General features: G+C 44.0%; 1 protein-coding gene across 4 annotated transcripts in view; it reads right to left on the reverse strand.

The window, feature by feature from the left end:
* Positions 1-7,987: 7,987 nt before the first annotated feature.
* Positions 7,988-15,843, reverse strand: part of LOC147642081 (transmembrane and coiled-coil domain-containing protein STS1-like) — a 77,309-nt gene continuing 69,453 nt past the window's right edge. For all 4 annotated transcript variants that reach the window (XM_086802701.1, XM_086802685.1, XM_086802709.1 and 1 more), the window contains exons 13-16: positions 9,649-9,725; positions 9,142-9,212; positions 8,957-9,014; positions 7,988-8,863 (exon numbers count right to left, since the gene is read on the reverse strand). In XM_086802701.1, coding sequence (XP_086658827.1) covers positions 8,711-8,863; positions 8,957-9,014; positions 9,142-9,212; positions 9,649-9,725 — 359 coding nt within the window. In that variant the 3' untranslated portion in view covers positions 7,988-8,710. The remainder of the gene's footprint in view (positions 8,864-8,956; positions 9,015-9,141; positions 9,213-9,648; positions 9,726-15,843) is intronic.

Raw genomic sequence — 15,843 nt, forward strand, 5'->3', positions numbered from 1 at the left:
TGCCGAAAATGACGGCTGTGAAATGACTGTGCTGCGTAGCCAGCCAGGCCGGCCGGCCGGCCAGCCAACCAAGCGGCAGCGGCGGCGGCGGGCGGCCAGCCAACCAGGCGGCGACGGCGGGCGGCCAGCCAACCAGGCCAGCCACCAGCCCAGCAAAAGCCACGAGCAGAAAAAAAAAGAAAAAGAAAAAGAAAAGAGTTAAAAACCATTTTTTTCTTTGATTTATATTTTTATTATTCATTTTTATGCAATTAAAAATGAGAAAATTTCAAATGAATCCTCTCTCAGAAGGGGAGGAAAGTTAATCCCCGCAAGGGATAATCTCGGCAAGGCATAGCCTTTCAATAATTTTTTTATTTTTATTTTTTTTATGAAGACTCTGGGAGCGTAGCCTCACCAGATTTCAATTTCCACTTTTGCGAGCGTCGTCTTGCTAGAGTTGAAGTTTTGTTCGGACAAATTTGTGTTTGTTTTGTAGTGTCAAACAAATCTGAAGGGGTATAGTCTTGAGATGTAATGCTCAATGCCCTTATAGAAGTTGATCGAAGAGAACTGTTCTTAAACTTACTAAGCATGGTTTTCTCTTCTTTTTATTGCCATGCGTCGACATCCCACTGCTCGAGAGTTTGTGGTGATCTTTCGAGGGGGGAAAGAGCCTTTTGTTATGTCACATCAATTGGTTTGGCGGTAATTTGATGATATGGGACATCAAATTCTCACGGAATCGATTGTAGTCTTGGTGGAATGGGACGCCAAGGCTTGTGCATGTAACTTGACTCTTTGGCAGGTTGTATGTACACTTGTCCGTAGTGATAAAGTGTGCAAGATAAAATTTGAACTTTGACAATTACCAAATATAGCCATAAGTTGGGATAAAACCCAGTTTTACAGAGTTCGGAGAAGCTCTAGGTAGCAAGACCATGATGGTGTGCTAGTGCTAACAGAGTGATTTAGTTCCGGGAAGATCTAAATCTAGAGGTTAGCAGTAAGACTAGTTGGTTGGACAATTTCATGCATAGGGGATGCCCTATAGCATTTTGCAAGCGTAGTCTTGCCTATGTTCAACATAAGTGTGCGATTGTGAGCACATGTTAGTTGCTACCATATGAATTTGGGAAATATATTACTTTCCTACATAAGCAATTGTAATATTGCATGACCGGCTATTTTGCTTACAAAGTTCATGTGCGTGTAAACCCTAAGAGTCGTATGACCCCTGGGAAATGAGTGGAGCATTTCTAGGATTTAATAAGGTTTTACATGGCAATAGTGAGTAGTATCTCACTCCAGATGAGCCTGGTTGTTGTTAGTATCGGATCCGACATATGAAGTGTACATAAACTTGGGCTGAGTTAGGATAGAAGGCTAAGCCGGAGAGCTTAGTGGTAAATCCTATTGTATCTGGTGAGTTTTGACTTAACCGGAGTGTTAAGAAGTAAACTCAAAGTCTGGGGCTGAACCGGAGTGTTCGGAGGCAGACATATCTTTTGTTAAATCGGAGAATTTAGCAAAAGATGAGCTTGGGGTGAACCATGGTACCCAGGAAAAAAGCTCTTCACACTAAAATAGTGCACAATAATTTTAGGGTGATAAAAATCCATCGCAGGAATGTTGTACAACTTTCCATAGATGATAGATGAAGACCATGTACTTTACGGAGTTAAAGTACATAGGTGGTGACTTCGGCGCCACATTTTTTGTAGGAAGTCACCAGTGGTGTGGTTAGGTCGGCCGAGACTCCACAAGACCTATGCACTAGTTTTTAAGTTGACCTCTATGATAAGGACGTCCAAAAATTCGTGTTGTAATACCAGAAATTGTACTGCAATGTGCAATGGAGGGGTCAATTTGTGTAGTCACTTCTTAGCACAGGTGACTTCAGCATCTTGTTATAGATGGTTGTATATGGTACTCCCACTCGGGGGAGGTACGCCATTGGGTACGGAGTTACTCACAGACTAGTATGGAGTTACTAGTGTGATGATAGTGGGTACGTAGTTACTCACTACTAATACATAGCTGCTAATAAAAATTAAGATCCTTGAGTGAAAGATACTCTAGATCAACATTTTAAATTACCGAACCACAATCCATGAGTATCGAGGTACTCATAAATATGTTGACGTTGCTCAAATCGAGGGACTGATTTGTTCGATGGTATGGAATAAGCAAGGAGAGTGGTAACTTAAAAGTTACACATCACTAGTCCTAGTGAGTTGTCGAGGTCATCCGTAGTTTGATGATTCCCTCTACCTATCAGATAACATTTAATTTTGCAAGCCCTGGTATTTAATCCGTAGTGATTATGAGTTTGGTGCGAGATATGGTTATGAAGAACTTACAAGAGTACTCGTTTATTTGCTTGTCATTGGTTATAGCTTGGTAGAGATTGCCACCTGTGATGGGTTGGTAGCTTTGCCGCTATAATGAGGAGGCAGCAAATAATGTTCTCATAATTATACTTCATACCAACACCAAACAGGGATAGGATGAAATTCCTAAGTTCATCATCACGAAGTACTGTGATATTTGCATTTATATTGAATGTATGATGTAATGAGACATTGGGTTTGTGTAATTACCATCAATTATCTAGCAACCTATGGCTTCGCAGCAAGCTCAGTCAATATCTGTGGATTGATAATGTGGTTATTAGTAGTTTAAAATTTTTCTTGATAGATGGTACAACCCACCCAAATGATTCATAAGTGTGTAACCGCTTATGAAGGGTATTAATATGCAACAATAAAGCACTTTGTTACAAGTGTGAAACCACTGATCTGTTGCAAAACAGTTTATCAATAGTACCACCATATGTGCGTAGACACTATACCACATCTTCGTTGCAAAATGTTTTAAAATTTCTTGGAAGGACTCAAGAATATAACATATGATATTAAACATGGTCTAGATTTAATCTTGGACCTATGACACTAGCGCGTAGTCCGCTTGAGAGTAGAGTTTTTGAGGACAAAAACCTTTCTTGAGGGAAAGGAGGGATATCCTCAAATATCACATAAACTTGAATAGTTGTGTGAGTCCAGACAATACTTGAAGGGATATGTCTGGTAATAGCAACAAAGAGTTGTAAGTGAATGGATGTAATTCCAGACACCTGTAGTGGTGCAAGAATCTTTATCAAACATCTCCACATACTATATGATCTGCCTCCGCAGATATAGTATGGCATAAGAGATAGGAAGTTTGATTGTTATATTTGAAAGGAAATTTTCAAAAGTTACATTTACTCTGAGTTAGAGTAGAGTTTAACCATCCGTAGATTGATGGTAGTTAGAAACTCAACAAGATTCTAGAGCATATGCTTGTGCAAAGAGGTTACTCTAAGAGAGAAAGTATCTCTCCGCTTTGGAACTGATCCTTGTGATGCATAATTAGATTGGCTCTAGTTTATTTCTCCTATGGCCAAAAGCTTTCCAAGGAGAAGTTTTAACAAGTTGGTGAAGCAACATAGTAGCGTAGTCTACAAATATCTAGTAGCATATTCTAAGAACTTGCGATACTAGAGTGCTCTCCAGTACATTAGCTTCTGTGCTAATGACATGATGCAAAATCAAGGCATGAAATTTGCCTTAAGGTTTTGGTTGAAATACCAAATCATGGCTTGTGTGAGCATGATCCTGTCTTTACAGAGGTCTGGCGCGCTGTACGTGTACGCACTTTGTCACAGCTGCGCCCACCTTCCTCGCAGGCACATAATGCTAGTCCGGAGAGACTGGCCGTAGGTGCGACGGGTAGCGAGGCAAGGTTAATCCGGAGAGGCTAGCCGAGCCTTCGGGGTATAGTTTTAATAGTCCAAGTGCGGGTCATCCTGGGATTCAGAAGACCTATGCACTAGTAAAAAGACAATTTTATTGGCCTAGTTTGTTTGAGAACGTCCAAACTTATGTGCTGAAATGCAGTAAGTGCCAGGTCAATAAACATGAACGTCTTAAAGTTGGAGAACTACTCCATCCGCTGGAGATTCCTCAAGGGAAATGGGAAAGCATTTCCATGGATTTCATTACCGGTTTACCCAAGACGAGTCGAGGGAATGACTCGGTGTGGGTAGAGGTGGACAACTAAACTGGCAAAGTTTATTACCACGAAGAAAACTGTAAAAACGCCAGAGTTGGCAAAACTCTTTATTGAACATCTCTACAAGCTATATGGCCTGCCCGGCGCAGATATAGTGTCGGATAGAGATAGAAAGTTCAACAGTCATTTTTGGAGGGAAGTCTTCAAAAAATTGGATACTACTCTGAGTATGAGTATGGTAGATCATCTGGAGTCTGATGGTCAAACTGAAAAAGTTAACCAAATACTCGAGGATATGTTGCGTTCTTATGTAAGTAAGAAGCAATCAAATTGGGAAGAATATTTGCCCATATTGGAGTTTGCTTATAACAACTCCAAGCATTCAGCGACGACTGGATTTACACCATTCATGTTAATGTATGGATTCCAGCCGAGATCTCCGATGGTTGTAGGCCTAGAAAAGGAGAAGATTCAATCTGTCAAGGATTTCCTTGAAGATATGAATGATATGCTCAAAGCTGCACGCGAGAGCATTCGTAGCGCACAGGATCGCGCTAAAACATTTGCCTATAAAGGACGCAGACAAGTGACCTTTGCAGAAGGTGACTTTGTATTTTTAAAGGTTCCTGCGCAGTCAGCAACCATGAAAACGAGAAAGTGTGATAAACTTTCTCCTAGATATTGCGGTCCTTTCAAGGTCCTTAAGAAGATTGGGGACGTAGCATATAAACTTGAGTTACCGGAGAGTTCTCAAGTCCATCCTGTCTTCCATGTCAGTAAACTGAAGAAATCAGTTCACGGGTTAGAGAACGCAGTTTCTCCAGAGATTTTGGTGGACTTGATAGAGCCACCAAAGATACCACACGAACCGGAAAGGATTCTTGGGTATCGAGACAGACAAGCCCGACATAAAGTGTACCAGGAGGTATTTGTTAAATGGACAGATAGGGATGAGGAGGTGTCAACCTGGGAACGCCGTAGTGCAATTTCCAAAAGGTTTCCCCAGTTTGTTTTCGAGGACGAAAACTCTTCTTAAGGGGGGGTTAATGTCACGTAGGCTGTAATGCCTGTGACCGACGGCAGATCGGATGGCTATATCCGGGGTTCAGTGGGAGAGGACGCCCATGCGGAGTCATGGGCGACCAGGCTAGTGTGGACGGCAAGCCACACACTATATAGCCTGGGGGATGAGGGGCAATCCTCATTCTTCCTCTATGGCTGGGTGGTGAGCCAGAGGCCGTCCCCTCTTGTGGTAATGCCCGTAGCGGCGTTACGGGAATGTAACAGAAAGCAACGAGAAACAATGTCCAACAAGCACGAGCATGAGCACAAGGGTACATAGGTCCAACGAACAACAGAGGCACAATGAGTAGGATACCAAAGACCAACCCATCAATGCTAACAAAGACCACACAACCACGACCATGCTATGGACATCAAACTGAACCCCATGACCATCCATGGCATCCTCGTTGAGAGTGCTCTTCGCCATAGAGCATCTCAACAACTAGTAGTTCACCTGCTCCTCATTGCCGTCACCACGGACAATGATAGCAAAGACATTATCCATGGTCAATAAATCTCCATGGTCAATAAATCTGTAAGCTTGTCATAGTCAACTGCAAACATGGCACTAGGCATCATGTGATGTGGGTACACCATGCATTGGAGCTCAAGTATTATTACTCGCTCACTTCAAGGATCTGCCCATGTGAACATGACACACGCATCCTAGTCACCCTCTGTGCATGATTCACATAAGCATGAAAACAGTCATGTTTGGAGTGGAAACCCAAAGTGCCTGTAACTATCTGGCAGTCGAATGCCAACAAGCAATTGATAGCGTTGCCATAGAAACACCAAAAAAATTTCCTGACTATCCTCGTATCATGTGAGGGATAAGAAGAGGTCGCGCTACCATGCAAGTACCCTGTACACCACTCCACCACCTGCTCTGCATCTCTAAACCTCTCTATATCGTGTCAAAGTTGGTGATGGCATAAAGCACGCTTCACGCATGCACCAATATTGTCATGCTCCCTCTTCCCACGTCCAGTCTCAAAAAAGCTCCAAATGACCTGCCTGCCAGTCTCCGTATGCCACATTTAAAGCCAATAGAACCCTATTTTGAAGACTTGAACATTCGTTAGACCAAATCCATCGCTCATGCCGTGTGCCTCCACGATCCATCATAAATGCATCATGAAATAGTAGCACGAAACCCAACTCCCTTCATAATTTCAAGTACTAGGATGGTCGTAGTCCTAGTAAGGAAGAACCAAAAGACTATCGTGATGGTATTGAAGAAAAAAGAGAAGACAAAGAAAATGATGTGCTTAGTAACAAACGCAACCCAATCTCCTTGGATAATAATGATGAAGAAGCTTCTCACCTCCACTACTCCAACAAATCTTCTTCTGTGTGGAAGAAAATCCACCTTACAAAGCCTATTGTCAAGTCTCACATTTTTGTATTTCCCGTCTAGATGAAAAAGCAATGAGGTGCTTTTTATATAAAATGTCTCGAAATATAATGTTATTTGTCATCTTACCATACTTTTTGGGCTTCGGTGTAAGCACATCTTTACATAATACATAAGGTTTCCCATGTTTATCTCCAAAAACTCTTACCATACTTTTTGGGCTTTGGTGTAAGCACATCTTTACATAATACATAAGGTTTCCCATGTTTATCTCCAAAAACTCTCTTTATTTAATCTTCAATTTTAGAAATTATTTTTTAGTAATTCCAAATTTATTTTTTTAAGTTTGGTAAGTTTTTTAAAATTTTAATTTCAAAAACGATTTTTTTTAATTGTCTAAAAATTTCAAAACTTGTTTCATTTTAAATTCCAAATGTGATTTTTTTAAAATAATTACATATAAATCTTAGCAATAAAACCTTAAGACATTATTTGGAACCTTAGGAGACCCTCAGAAAAATTAATTATTTCAAAAGAGTGAATAGGAAACCCTCACAATAGAATAGACAGCCACACAATTGCATAGGCTAAGTTAAATAACTAGTTTACATTTACGCTAACTTGTAGCTAATCACATCAAAGTAATCATAACTTCAATCATCACTCCAAACCCAGCTGGCCTGCACACAGGCCGCCTCCCCAAACCCACTGCATAAACTCTGCATCTTCCTCCTCGCTGCCCCCCTTTCTCCTTTTCTTACCTCCAAGCTTTACCTCTTCTGCAATTTTCCCTTGCCCTTCATCACCCCCCCACATATGGTAGCGTTAGTTGTGGCCCAGGATATCCCTTCCCTCCGGGCGCTTCTCCCCTCATAGAGAACCTCCCTCGACGCTTGGTGATTCCTGGATTGGATGGCTCCTCCTTTCTTCAGCGACTATGCTAATTGTAGTCATGTCAGGGTAAGGATAATGAGGCTGCGTCACGGGGTGCGGGAGGCCGATGAGCGGGGTGTGAGTGTCGGCGGGAGCAAGAGCGGGGTCAAGTGCCCCATTTGGCAGCATATGAACTGCTGCTATTAGCAATCATGGCCATATCACTCCCCACCCTCCTCCACACGTGCCTCCACCAGCCGAGGACTAGGACCAGATGTGTGAGACACAGGGCAATGGCAGAAGGTCCTCTCTTCAGATGGATGCTAGCCCCTGTTTGGAGGCTGGTAGGCATGTGTCAACACTAAAAGTGTGGCTTTATATCTTTGTATTAGCAATATAGCCTTACTTTGAGAGCGCGACCAGCCATGGAGGAAGCGCCCCTCTATGTAGCCTTTCTTTTACCGCAGTAGCGATGGTTGAACTCAGCTTTCTAGGCAGGTTCTTTAGAAGGAACTCTTTTTTCGAGGGAAAAAAAACAGTCGAGAGAACTTTGTAGGCTGTCTTGCGTTCTTTGCAGCCTGTGGCTCCTAAGAGTGAAGAAAAATACACGATATTTATCTCGAAGGGGGAATTAGCATACCATTAGACCCAATCTTGTGTCATAAGCAATTTTCACTTAGACCTAACCTCTTAATGTTTGCTGAGTATTATCATTTGCAATAGTTAGTGTTGAATTTGTAAATACATCTTCGTCTTCAATGGCCAGCCAATGAGAACTCTAAAATAAATGTTAGGGCCATCTCCCAGCACAACTTGGTACAATTGTGACAAATAGCCTACGAGTAGGCAAATGAAAACCTGGCTTCTTGGCTACTGGAACAAATGAAAGGAGAAAGCTTGGCACAGATTGCACCTTGGTGCAAACTTTAAAGACATCAATGCACGCGGGATAATAAAAGTAGCACCATGCTTTTGTGGGGTGTTCTTGTGGGCATCAGTTTATAATATACAACCATCACAACAGCTTCAGCTCGGATAGAAGGCAAGCCTCTAAGGCAAATTTCTGTGATGCAATTTGAAAATTTTGTTTTGGGCACTAGAAAATACTTCCATAATTGGTATGCCAGAACCCTCAATTTCTTGGATGTCCCAAGGTCAAAGGTGTCCCCCGAAGTGTCAGTGGGCACTAGCCCAAGCACTAGCAACTAGGCACCAAAGGCAGGTCCCGGGTTCATATCTTGGCACTGTAGATCAGCAAGAAAAATCTCACCAAAATGGAAGTATGTCTCCAAAGCGCCCTCACTTTTCTATGTATTCTGGCTTTCCCAACTGCAATGAAATGTTTTGTTGACTCTTTGTCTAGGCTCTTTAACGAAAGAATCACGAGCTCTCTGAACAATCGGCGGTGGTACCACTATACATTATTTTGGATGGATGAATGGGAAAGTAGCTATCAATGTTCAAGGCTTCTAAAATCTCCCCAACATTTGACAAGTAGGATGAGTGACCCTTTATTATGTCAGTTACGTCAACCTGTTGCACCACAAAACAGCCAGTTACTCAATGTGTAAACATTTGAAACTGTGAGCTAATTATCTGGCCTTACATGTCCTGAGGGGGCCTTACATTCTCAATGCCAGACACATTCACGCTTTGTATTCCAGCCAATCCCTGAGACATCAAGCTGCAATTGCAAAATGAAAAAGGTCACAATTAGATATAATTAAGCATAAACATACAAGTAGAATTGATGGGTCATCATGCGTGCTTCCAAACCCTTCGCAAAACCACATGAATGGAAGATCGGATACCTGGCACGATATACGACTGCAAGCAGCCAGTCATTGGTTGAGTATGCATTGACAAATCGTCCTGCTACAACCTGAGGATAAAACTGGAAACATCTTAGATGCCCACTACAGCTATGAGACGATTAGCATTCACCTAATCTACAAGACACTCCTTGCTGTCCACTTAGATTAATGAATCCCTATTCAAACTGCTGCATGAGCATGGAATCATCCAGTGGCATCTTATTGCGATGCCAACGTTCTATACAAGCATCCCATATGAAAATTTGCCAGATTTCAACCCAGCGCCCCATCATGTCTGAAGACAAAGTGCACAATTGGAAACGGATTTGTTTTTCACCAAGGAGGAAGAGCATCCTCCTGGGAGCCAACAACAAGAACTAGCAGCACAATCATTGAAATTGCTTAAGGTAAACTCTGGCCTTGGAATGTCAAAAGACACAATTTCTGTATGAAGTAACTGACCCGGGCCTAACAAAATGTTTTAACCTGCAAATACATGCTTACCTTACGGACGGTTTCCCATCTTTGGGTTTCTATTGAAAGTGGGGCACCAAGTAGCACAACTCGTTCTACGATCCTACCTGGTGGTGAAAAAGCCAGAAAAATTTGCTTGAGAGATTATTTGAATTGCAGCCAAAGAAAAAAGATCATTGTGTTGAGCTATTAGACCTATACATGAATCTGCAAAAAAGTATATTGGGCTTTCTGGACCAGGGGCAGTTAGGAGCTTTGCAACGCCGCCTTCTGGTTGTCGTCCTCCGCTGCCTACTGCTTTGCAACGCGGGCTCCTGTCATCCCTCACTGAGCCTACAGCGCTGGTTGCCCTCCTCTCACTTGCTCTCTGCAACATCGTATGTTACTGCCTCCTCCCGCCAATTGTCGTCTCTGCTGCGTTGTGTGTCCTACTTCCTCCCGCCAGTTGTTGTCTTTGCAGTTCTTGCGTGCCTACCGTTTGTCACCTGCTCCCTCTCTTGCTGCTCGTTTTTGTCATCTTCTTGGGTGCGCACGTGTGTGTGTGTGTGTGTTTTTGTGTGGGTGTGTGTGAGTGTGTGTGTGTGAGAGAGAGGGAGAGAGAGTCGTATTTCAATCATGGCTTCAGGTTTGGATTTTTGTACATATGCTCGAAAAGAAAGACCTGCAGATGCTAAGCGCCGCCTATCAGAGCCTGCATCACAAGATGATGAACTTACTATGGAAGCTCAGTACGTCTTTGACACCCTTAAGGATGACTTTCAGCAGTCACGACAGGAATGGGGCAAACCGGTTCCAAAGGTCACGTACAAATTGAAATTGCCGTCCCTCGTGAATCCTCTCAAGAAGTTGTCTCAAACTGCAGTTATAACTTTCTTTCCAGGAAGAATCCCAACGGCCAATGATGTCGCGCAGTGGATTAAGTCCATCCTTGGAGGATGCTTTGTAGAGGGAGTGTATTTTGCTTCCAGAGGCTTTTATGAGGTGCATTTATCAGATGCTTCGTGCAAGTAGAGGCTTCTTGAATTCTCTCCCCTGTTTTACGGGAAGCAGATGGTACATGCTATGCCCTGGTCCCCAAACAAGGATTATCAAAGTCTTATACGACATCATTGTCCTGTATGGGTTGAGGTTGTTAACTTCCCGGACTATATGCGTGAAGAGTTGCCTGGCCTGGCTGCTTCTTTGGGACAGGTCATTTGTCCTCCACGCCCCATGGGAAACCGTAACAGGTTCTACATTCTCTGGGACACTGATACACCTACCCCTCCTTCTATTGCAGTGGAAGTTGAGGGAGTGCAATTGGGAAAAAAGTATTTTGAATTGAAGTGGGGTGTGTTTGCAGGAGCTTGTTTTACGTGCCACAAGTTTGGGCATCTAGCTTTTGAATGCCCAATGGTTCTGCATCAGCCCCCTCCCAATGCCTTGCCGCCCCAGACACGAGAAAAGAATGAGAATGTGCAAGCTAAGACAGCAAATAGAAATGGAGCAAAGAATGCCAAAACAATTAATCAGGTGCAGTCACTTGCTGGAAAAGGAAAAGATAAAGGAAAAGAGAAGATGAAGGAATCTGCGGGGATTGATCAGGATGGTTTTCAACAACCTAAGAAGGTGGTTGTATTGAAGCAACGCCCCCTTCAATCTCGTCAATGGGATGCTTCTTCTCCCTTACCAAGACAGGCTTCTACTTCAGCTCCTGTCCTTCAAAATTGGGTGGGGGTTTTGAAGAAGGGCATCCCCATATGTGATTCAGAAGAAGGGGATAATGCTATGTCTTTCATGGGTCATGATGGAATGCAGCCCATGCAGGCAGAGGCTTTGCCTCTCTGATGTCTTGTTTTTATATCTGATACTTTGCTGTATATACCTCTTTCATGCCTCAAACACTTAAGTGCTTTACCTACAATGTACAGAGCCTCTGCAATGTCTCAAAGTGGAGGCTTTTATGGAATTATGTACATAAAATGCAGCCAGATATTGTTTGTTTACAAGAGCATAATCAACACTCCATGGTTGGTCATCATGTTTATTTTGGCGGTTATGATATATATTATGCTGGTACCACTACCTACTCAGGTGTATGCATACTGGTTAGACATGAGCTGGAGCCTCAGTTAGCCTTCAATGACAACAGTGGCAGATGGATGGTCATACAATGTAATGTCAATGGTGATATTCTTGAGTTTGCATCAGTCTATGCTTCCCAGACCTCTGCCATGAGGGCTTCATTATGGGATTCTTTATGCAGATATCCATGGAGATCCAATGCATTCATCTGTAGAGATTTTAATAATTCCCCTCTGCCAAGAGATAACACCACTTCAAGATCTCATATGCTATCATTGGAAAGGCAGAAATGGGACAGCATGCTTCTTTCTGTGCAGGCTGAAGATTTATGGGTGCTTCTCCAAGGGTCAGTGCCTGGATATACTTTTCATCATAATGCACTTACTACATACTGGGCAAGGCTTGACAGATGGTATTTGTTTTATCCTCAACAATTTGCAGATTTTAGCCCTCATCTCCTTATAGATTTCTCATTGGGCTTGTCAAATCATGCCCCATTGTGGATGAATTTGCAGCTTGGCATGCCTCTGGATGATTTGCCACCCCTCTCCAGTAGATTATTGCATGTTAATCAGGCTTATTTCCGTCATCACTATTTCCAGCAAATGATCATACTTGCAATTCATCCCTTGCCTCTGCATGCCCAGGAGGACATGAATTATGCTTGGGACAGCTTTGTCTCTCGTATGCAGAATGTCATTAGGGAGTATGGCAACTGGCATATGACTAAATGGAGGAATGAGGTTAAATGGGCAAAAAGGACAGCACAACAATTGACTGAATTTTCTCAGTTAAGGCCTCTCTCTAATTCAGAAAAGGATTCCCTTTCACATGCTCAGTTTAAATTGACTGTTAATGATCAGAGGAAATTGCACAAATGGCAGATTAGGGCAAGAATGAAGCCCCTCATGGATAAGGGCTGCTCATCAAAAGCCTTTTTTCAGGACTTGCATGCTACTCGAAAGAAAAACTCATGCCTAAGGGTAAGGAAGCTAGATGGCTCTTGGACGCACTCTTTCTCTGATCTCCAAGATGAATGCCAGAATTATTTCTAGAAATTATTCTCCGCTCCTAGTTCCCCATCAAATCAAACGACTGAGGCTAGGACTGAATTTCTCCAGTATGTTTCTGGAATAGTGGAAATGGATGAAGCTCTTACCTTGGAGAGACCTTTTACTGACACAAAAGTTGATAATGCATTGTTCCACCTCAGCAAATACAAGTCCCCTGGCTGGGATGGCCTTACGGTGGAATTTTATATTTCTTTTTGGGATGATTTGAAAGAAGTCCTCTTGCAAATGATCAATGTTGCCTGGCAAGAAAATCAGTTGCCGCACTCTTGGAAGCATGGCATAGTCAAACTTGTGCCCAAAAAACATTTGTGTGACCATATGTCAGACTGGAGGCCTATTACTTTGATGCCTGTAGTTTACAAACTCATTACCAAAATGATTGTGCATAGGCTTCACAGGATGCTGGATGCGGGACTTCATCCTCATCAGTATGGGTTTGTGCCGCGAAGACAAATCCATGACAATATATCCAATGCCTTGACTGCAATTGAATATGCTAAGTATTCACATCAAGATGTGCTTATATTGCAGGTGGATATTGCTAAGGCATTTGACACTGTTCAATGGGATTTTATCTCTCAAATCATGACCAAGTTGGGCTTTGGTCCCAACATGGCAAATGCAGTTTACTGGCTTTATTCTCGCTCTACTTCTCAGTGCATTCTTGGGGGTCATCTGTCTCGGTCTCATGGACATTGGGTCGATCAGTTAGACAGGGCTGTCCTCTTAGTACTCTCTTATATGCCATTGCGACCCATCCCCTTTTAATGTATATTGATCATCTTACAAACACAGGACAGATGACTGGTCTTAAAATCCCTGGAGCTGCATCTTTTTTGGCACAAGCATATGCTGATGATTCCTTCTTTATGCCACAGAATTCTTCCCGGGAAGTTCAAATGCTTATGACCACTCTTTCATTGTATGGCTTGGCAGCGGGATTGCATGTCAATTTTGACAAATCTAAATTACTTCCCCTGAAACAATGTGACTGGCATTCTATTCTTTGGCCGGGTCAGGTGGTGCATTCCAAAGATGTAGTCAGGCATTTGGGATATCCCATAGGATGGCATATCACCAGGAAGCAACAGCTAAAATGGATCTTCCAAAGACTTCAACATAAACTGGAATACTGGAAGATTTCTACTTGGCCTCTTCATGTCAGGCTCAGAATAGTACAGTCCATTGTAATGTCCTATGTCCAGTTCTTTTTGCCTTTGCTGCATTGGTCCTCCAGGGATATTTCAGCCTTTATGTCTCAAGCTATGGAGATGTTATGGAGGACAAAAACTCCTGTAAAAGCATTGAGACTGATGAAGATGGAAATGGTGTGCTCTCCTAGGATGCATGGTGGACTTAATGTCCTCGATATAAGATATCATGTACTTGCAAGGAAGGCGACCATGCTGCATACTTTTTTCCGCCAACAACAGCCATGATAAAAGTAACACTTTTATAATAAAATAATCATCTTTTATGCATACCCCTATGCATGAATTTCAAATATGATAAAGTCAACCAAGTAGCGGCACCCCACGTATACATGCCCTCTCGAGAGAGGGGGGCCAAAATGCGCAGCATCCTCAGCCAAATCTGTTGCGCCTGTGGACAGTCCCATAGGCAGTGTCTCTGTGTCTCCAATGGGTGGCCGCATCGGACGCAGGCGGAAGACCACTGTAGACAAGCCAGGTGCCAACTGCAAAGCCCCTGTGGGCAACCAGCCATTGGAAAGTCGAGATCCTGCGTGCCTGTCGGCTAGCCCAGAGCCTGGTCCAAAAATCCGCGAGGAACTCCTGTGAGAGTCCCTGTAGCCGCCAATGCTCCGATGCAGCTGGAGAGACCATCCTCCTCGCAGTCAAAATATGCCTCCCCAACCGAACAGTGTACTGGAAAAAGGTGATCTCTGTGGCCTCAGGGGACGCATAAGGATCATGCCACTTGTACTCGCCGGGGTCCCACTAGAGCCGGGCCAAGGGGCGCGCAACATATGCCCATATGCGCCAATCAGAGTCCACATCTGCAGGGTCTGGATCAATATGCCACTTTCGGGAAGCGGCGGCCACTACCCGTATCCTCTGAAAGATGCACTCTGCAACCAAAGGGGACTCCGCCTCCACTCTCTGAAGTCTGCCCTCATCCTGGATCTCATAGTAGAGGCATCTACCATCCTCAGTGCAAGCTCTGACAGCAATCAGGATCTCCAACTGTGTAAAGGCTCCCATCCACCGTAGGGCCGCTGGCTCGAAAGGCGTGAACCACTCCTCAGTGAGTGCCTCCTGAATGTCATCCCTCATAATCAGCCCCCCTCTGAAGTGACTCAGCCTCTCCACCTGGATCTCCTCTGGGAGACTGCAGAAGGCCTGCCAGTCTCCAAAACTGCGTGCTGGGCCTGCCGCCAATGGTCCCCAAGCTAGACGAGGCCGAGAACCCAGCATATGACCCAGCGCTGTGCGTACCGCGAGGCTCCAGATGAGCGGTTGTCTGGCCCGCTCCTCATCACAAGTAGGAGGTCTCTGAGAAAGCCCCGGTCTCAGCAGCTCCCAGCTCGCAGGATGCTCAAGGCAAATCTGTCCTCCCATCCTCTACTAAGGCATGTCCTCCTCATCTCTATGAAGATCCATCGTATCTCTGGTGCCCAAGTGCCCCCTGCTAGGGGAGCCCTAGCCTGCAGTCGCTAAAAAAGAAGCTCCTTCCAAGGCTCAGCGCCTGGAAGCAGCCCCCGAACAATAAGCTTCCCCAATAAAGCTCTACTTTGATCAACTGGATCTATAATGCCCAAGCCCCCCTGGGCCAGCGGAAGAGTAATAACTGCCCAAGCAACCTTAGCCCGGGCCGGCTGACCATCCCGCCCAGACCAAAGAAAGTTCCTGATCAGCCTCTGTACCTGGCTGATGCAAGAGCTCGAGAAGATCCAGCAAGACGTGATGTACCACATAGTCGCTAAAAGCACCTGATTTGTCACCACCACCCTCCCAGCCAAGGATAGCCGAGCTGTACTCCAATACAAAAGCTTCTTCCGAATGCTTAGAAGAAGCGGCGCGATCTGCTGCTCAGGTGACAAATCAAGTCCAATCTGGCATTCCAAATA

The sequence above is a fragment of the Cibotium barometz genome, chromosome 1 (genome assembly GCF_041138505.1).
Source record: "Cibotium barometz isolate CiBa-2024 chromosome 1, ASM4113850v1, whole genome shotgun sequence".
Taxonomy (NCBI): Eukaryota; Viridiplantae; Streptophyta; class Polypodiopsida; order Cyatheales; family Cibotiaceae; genus Cibotium; species Cibotium barometz.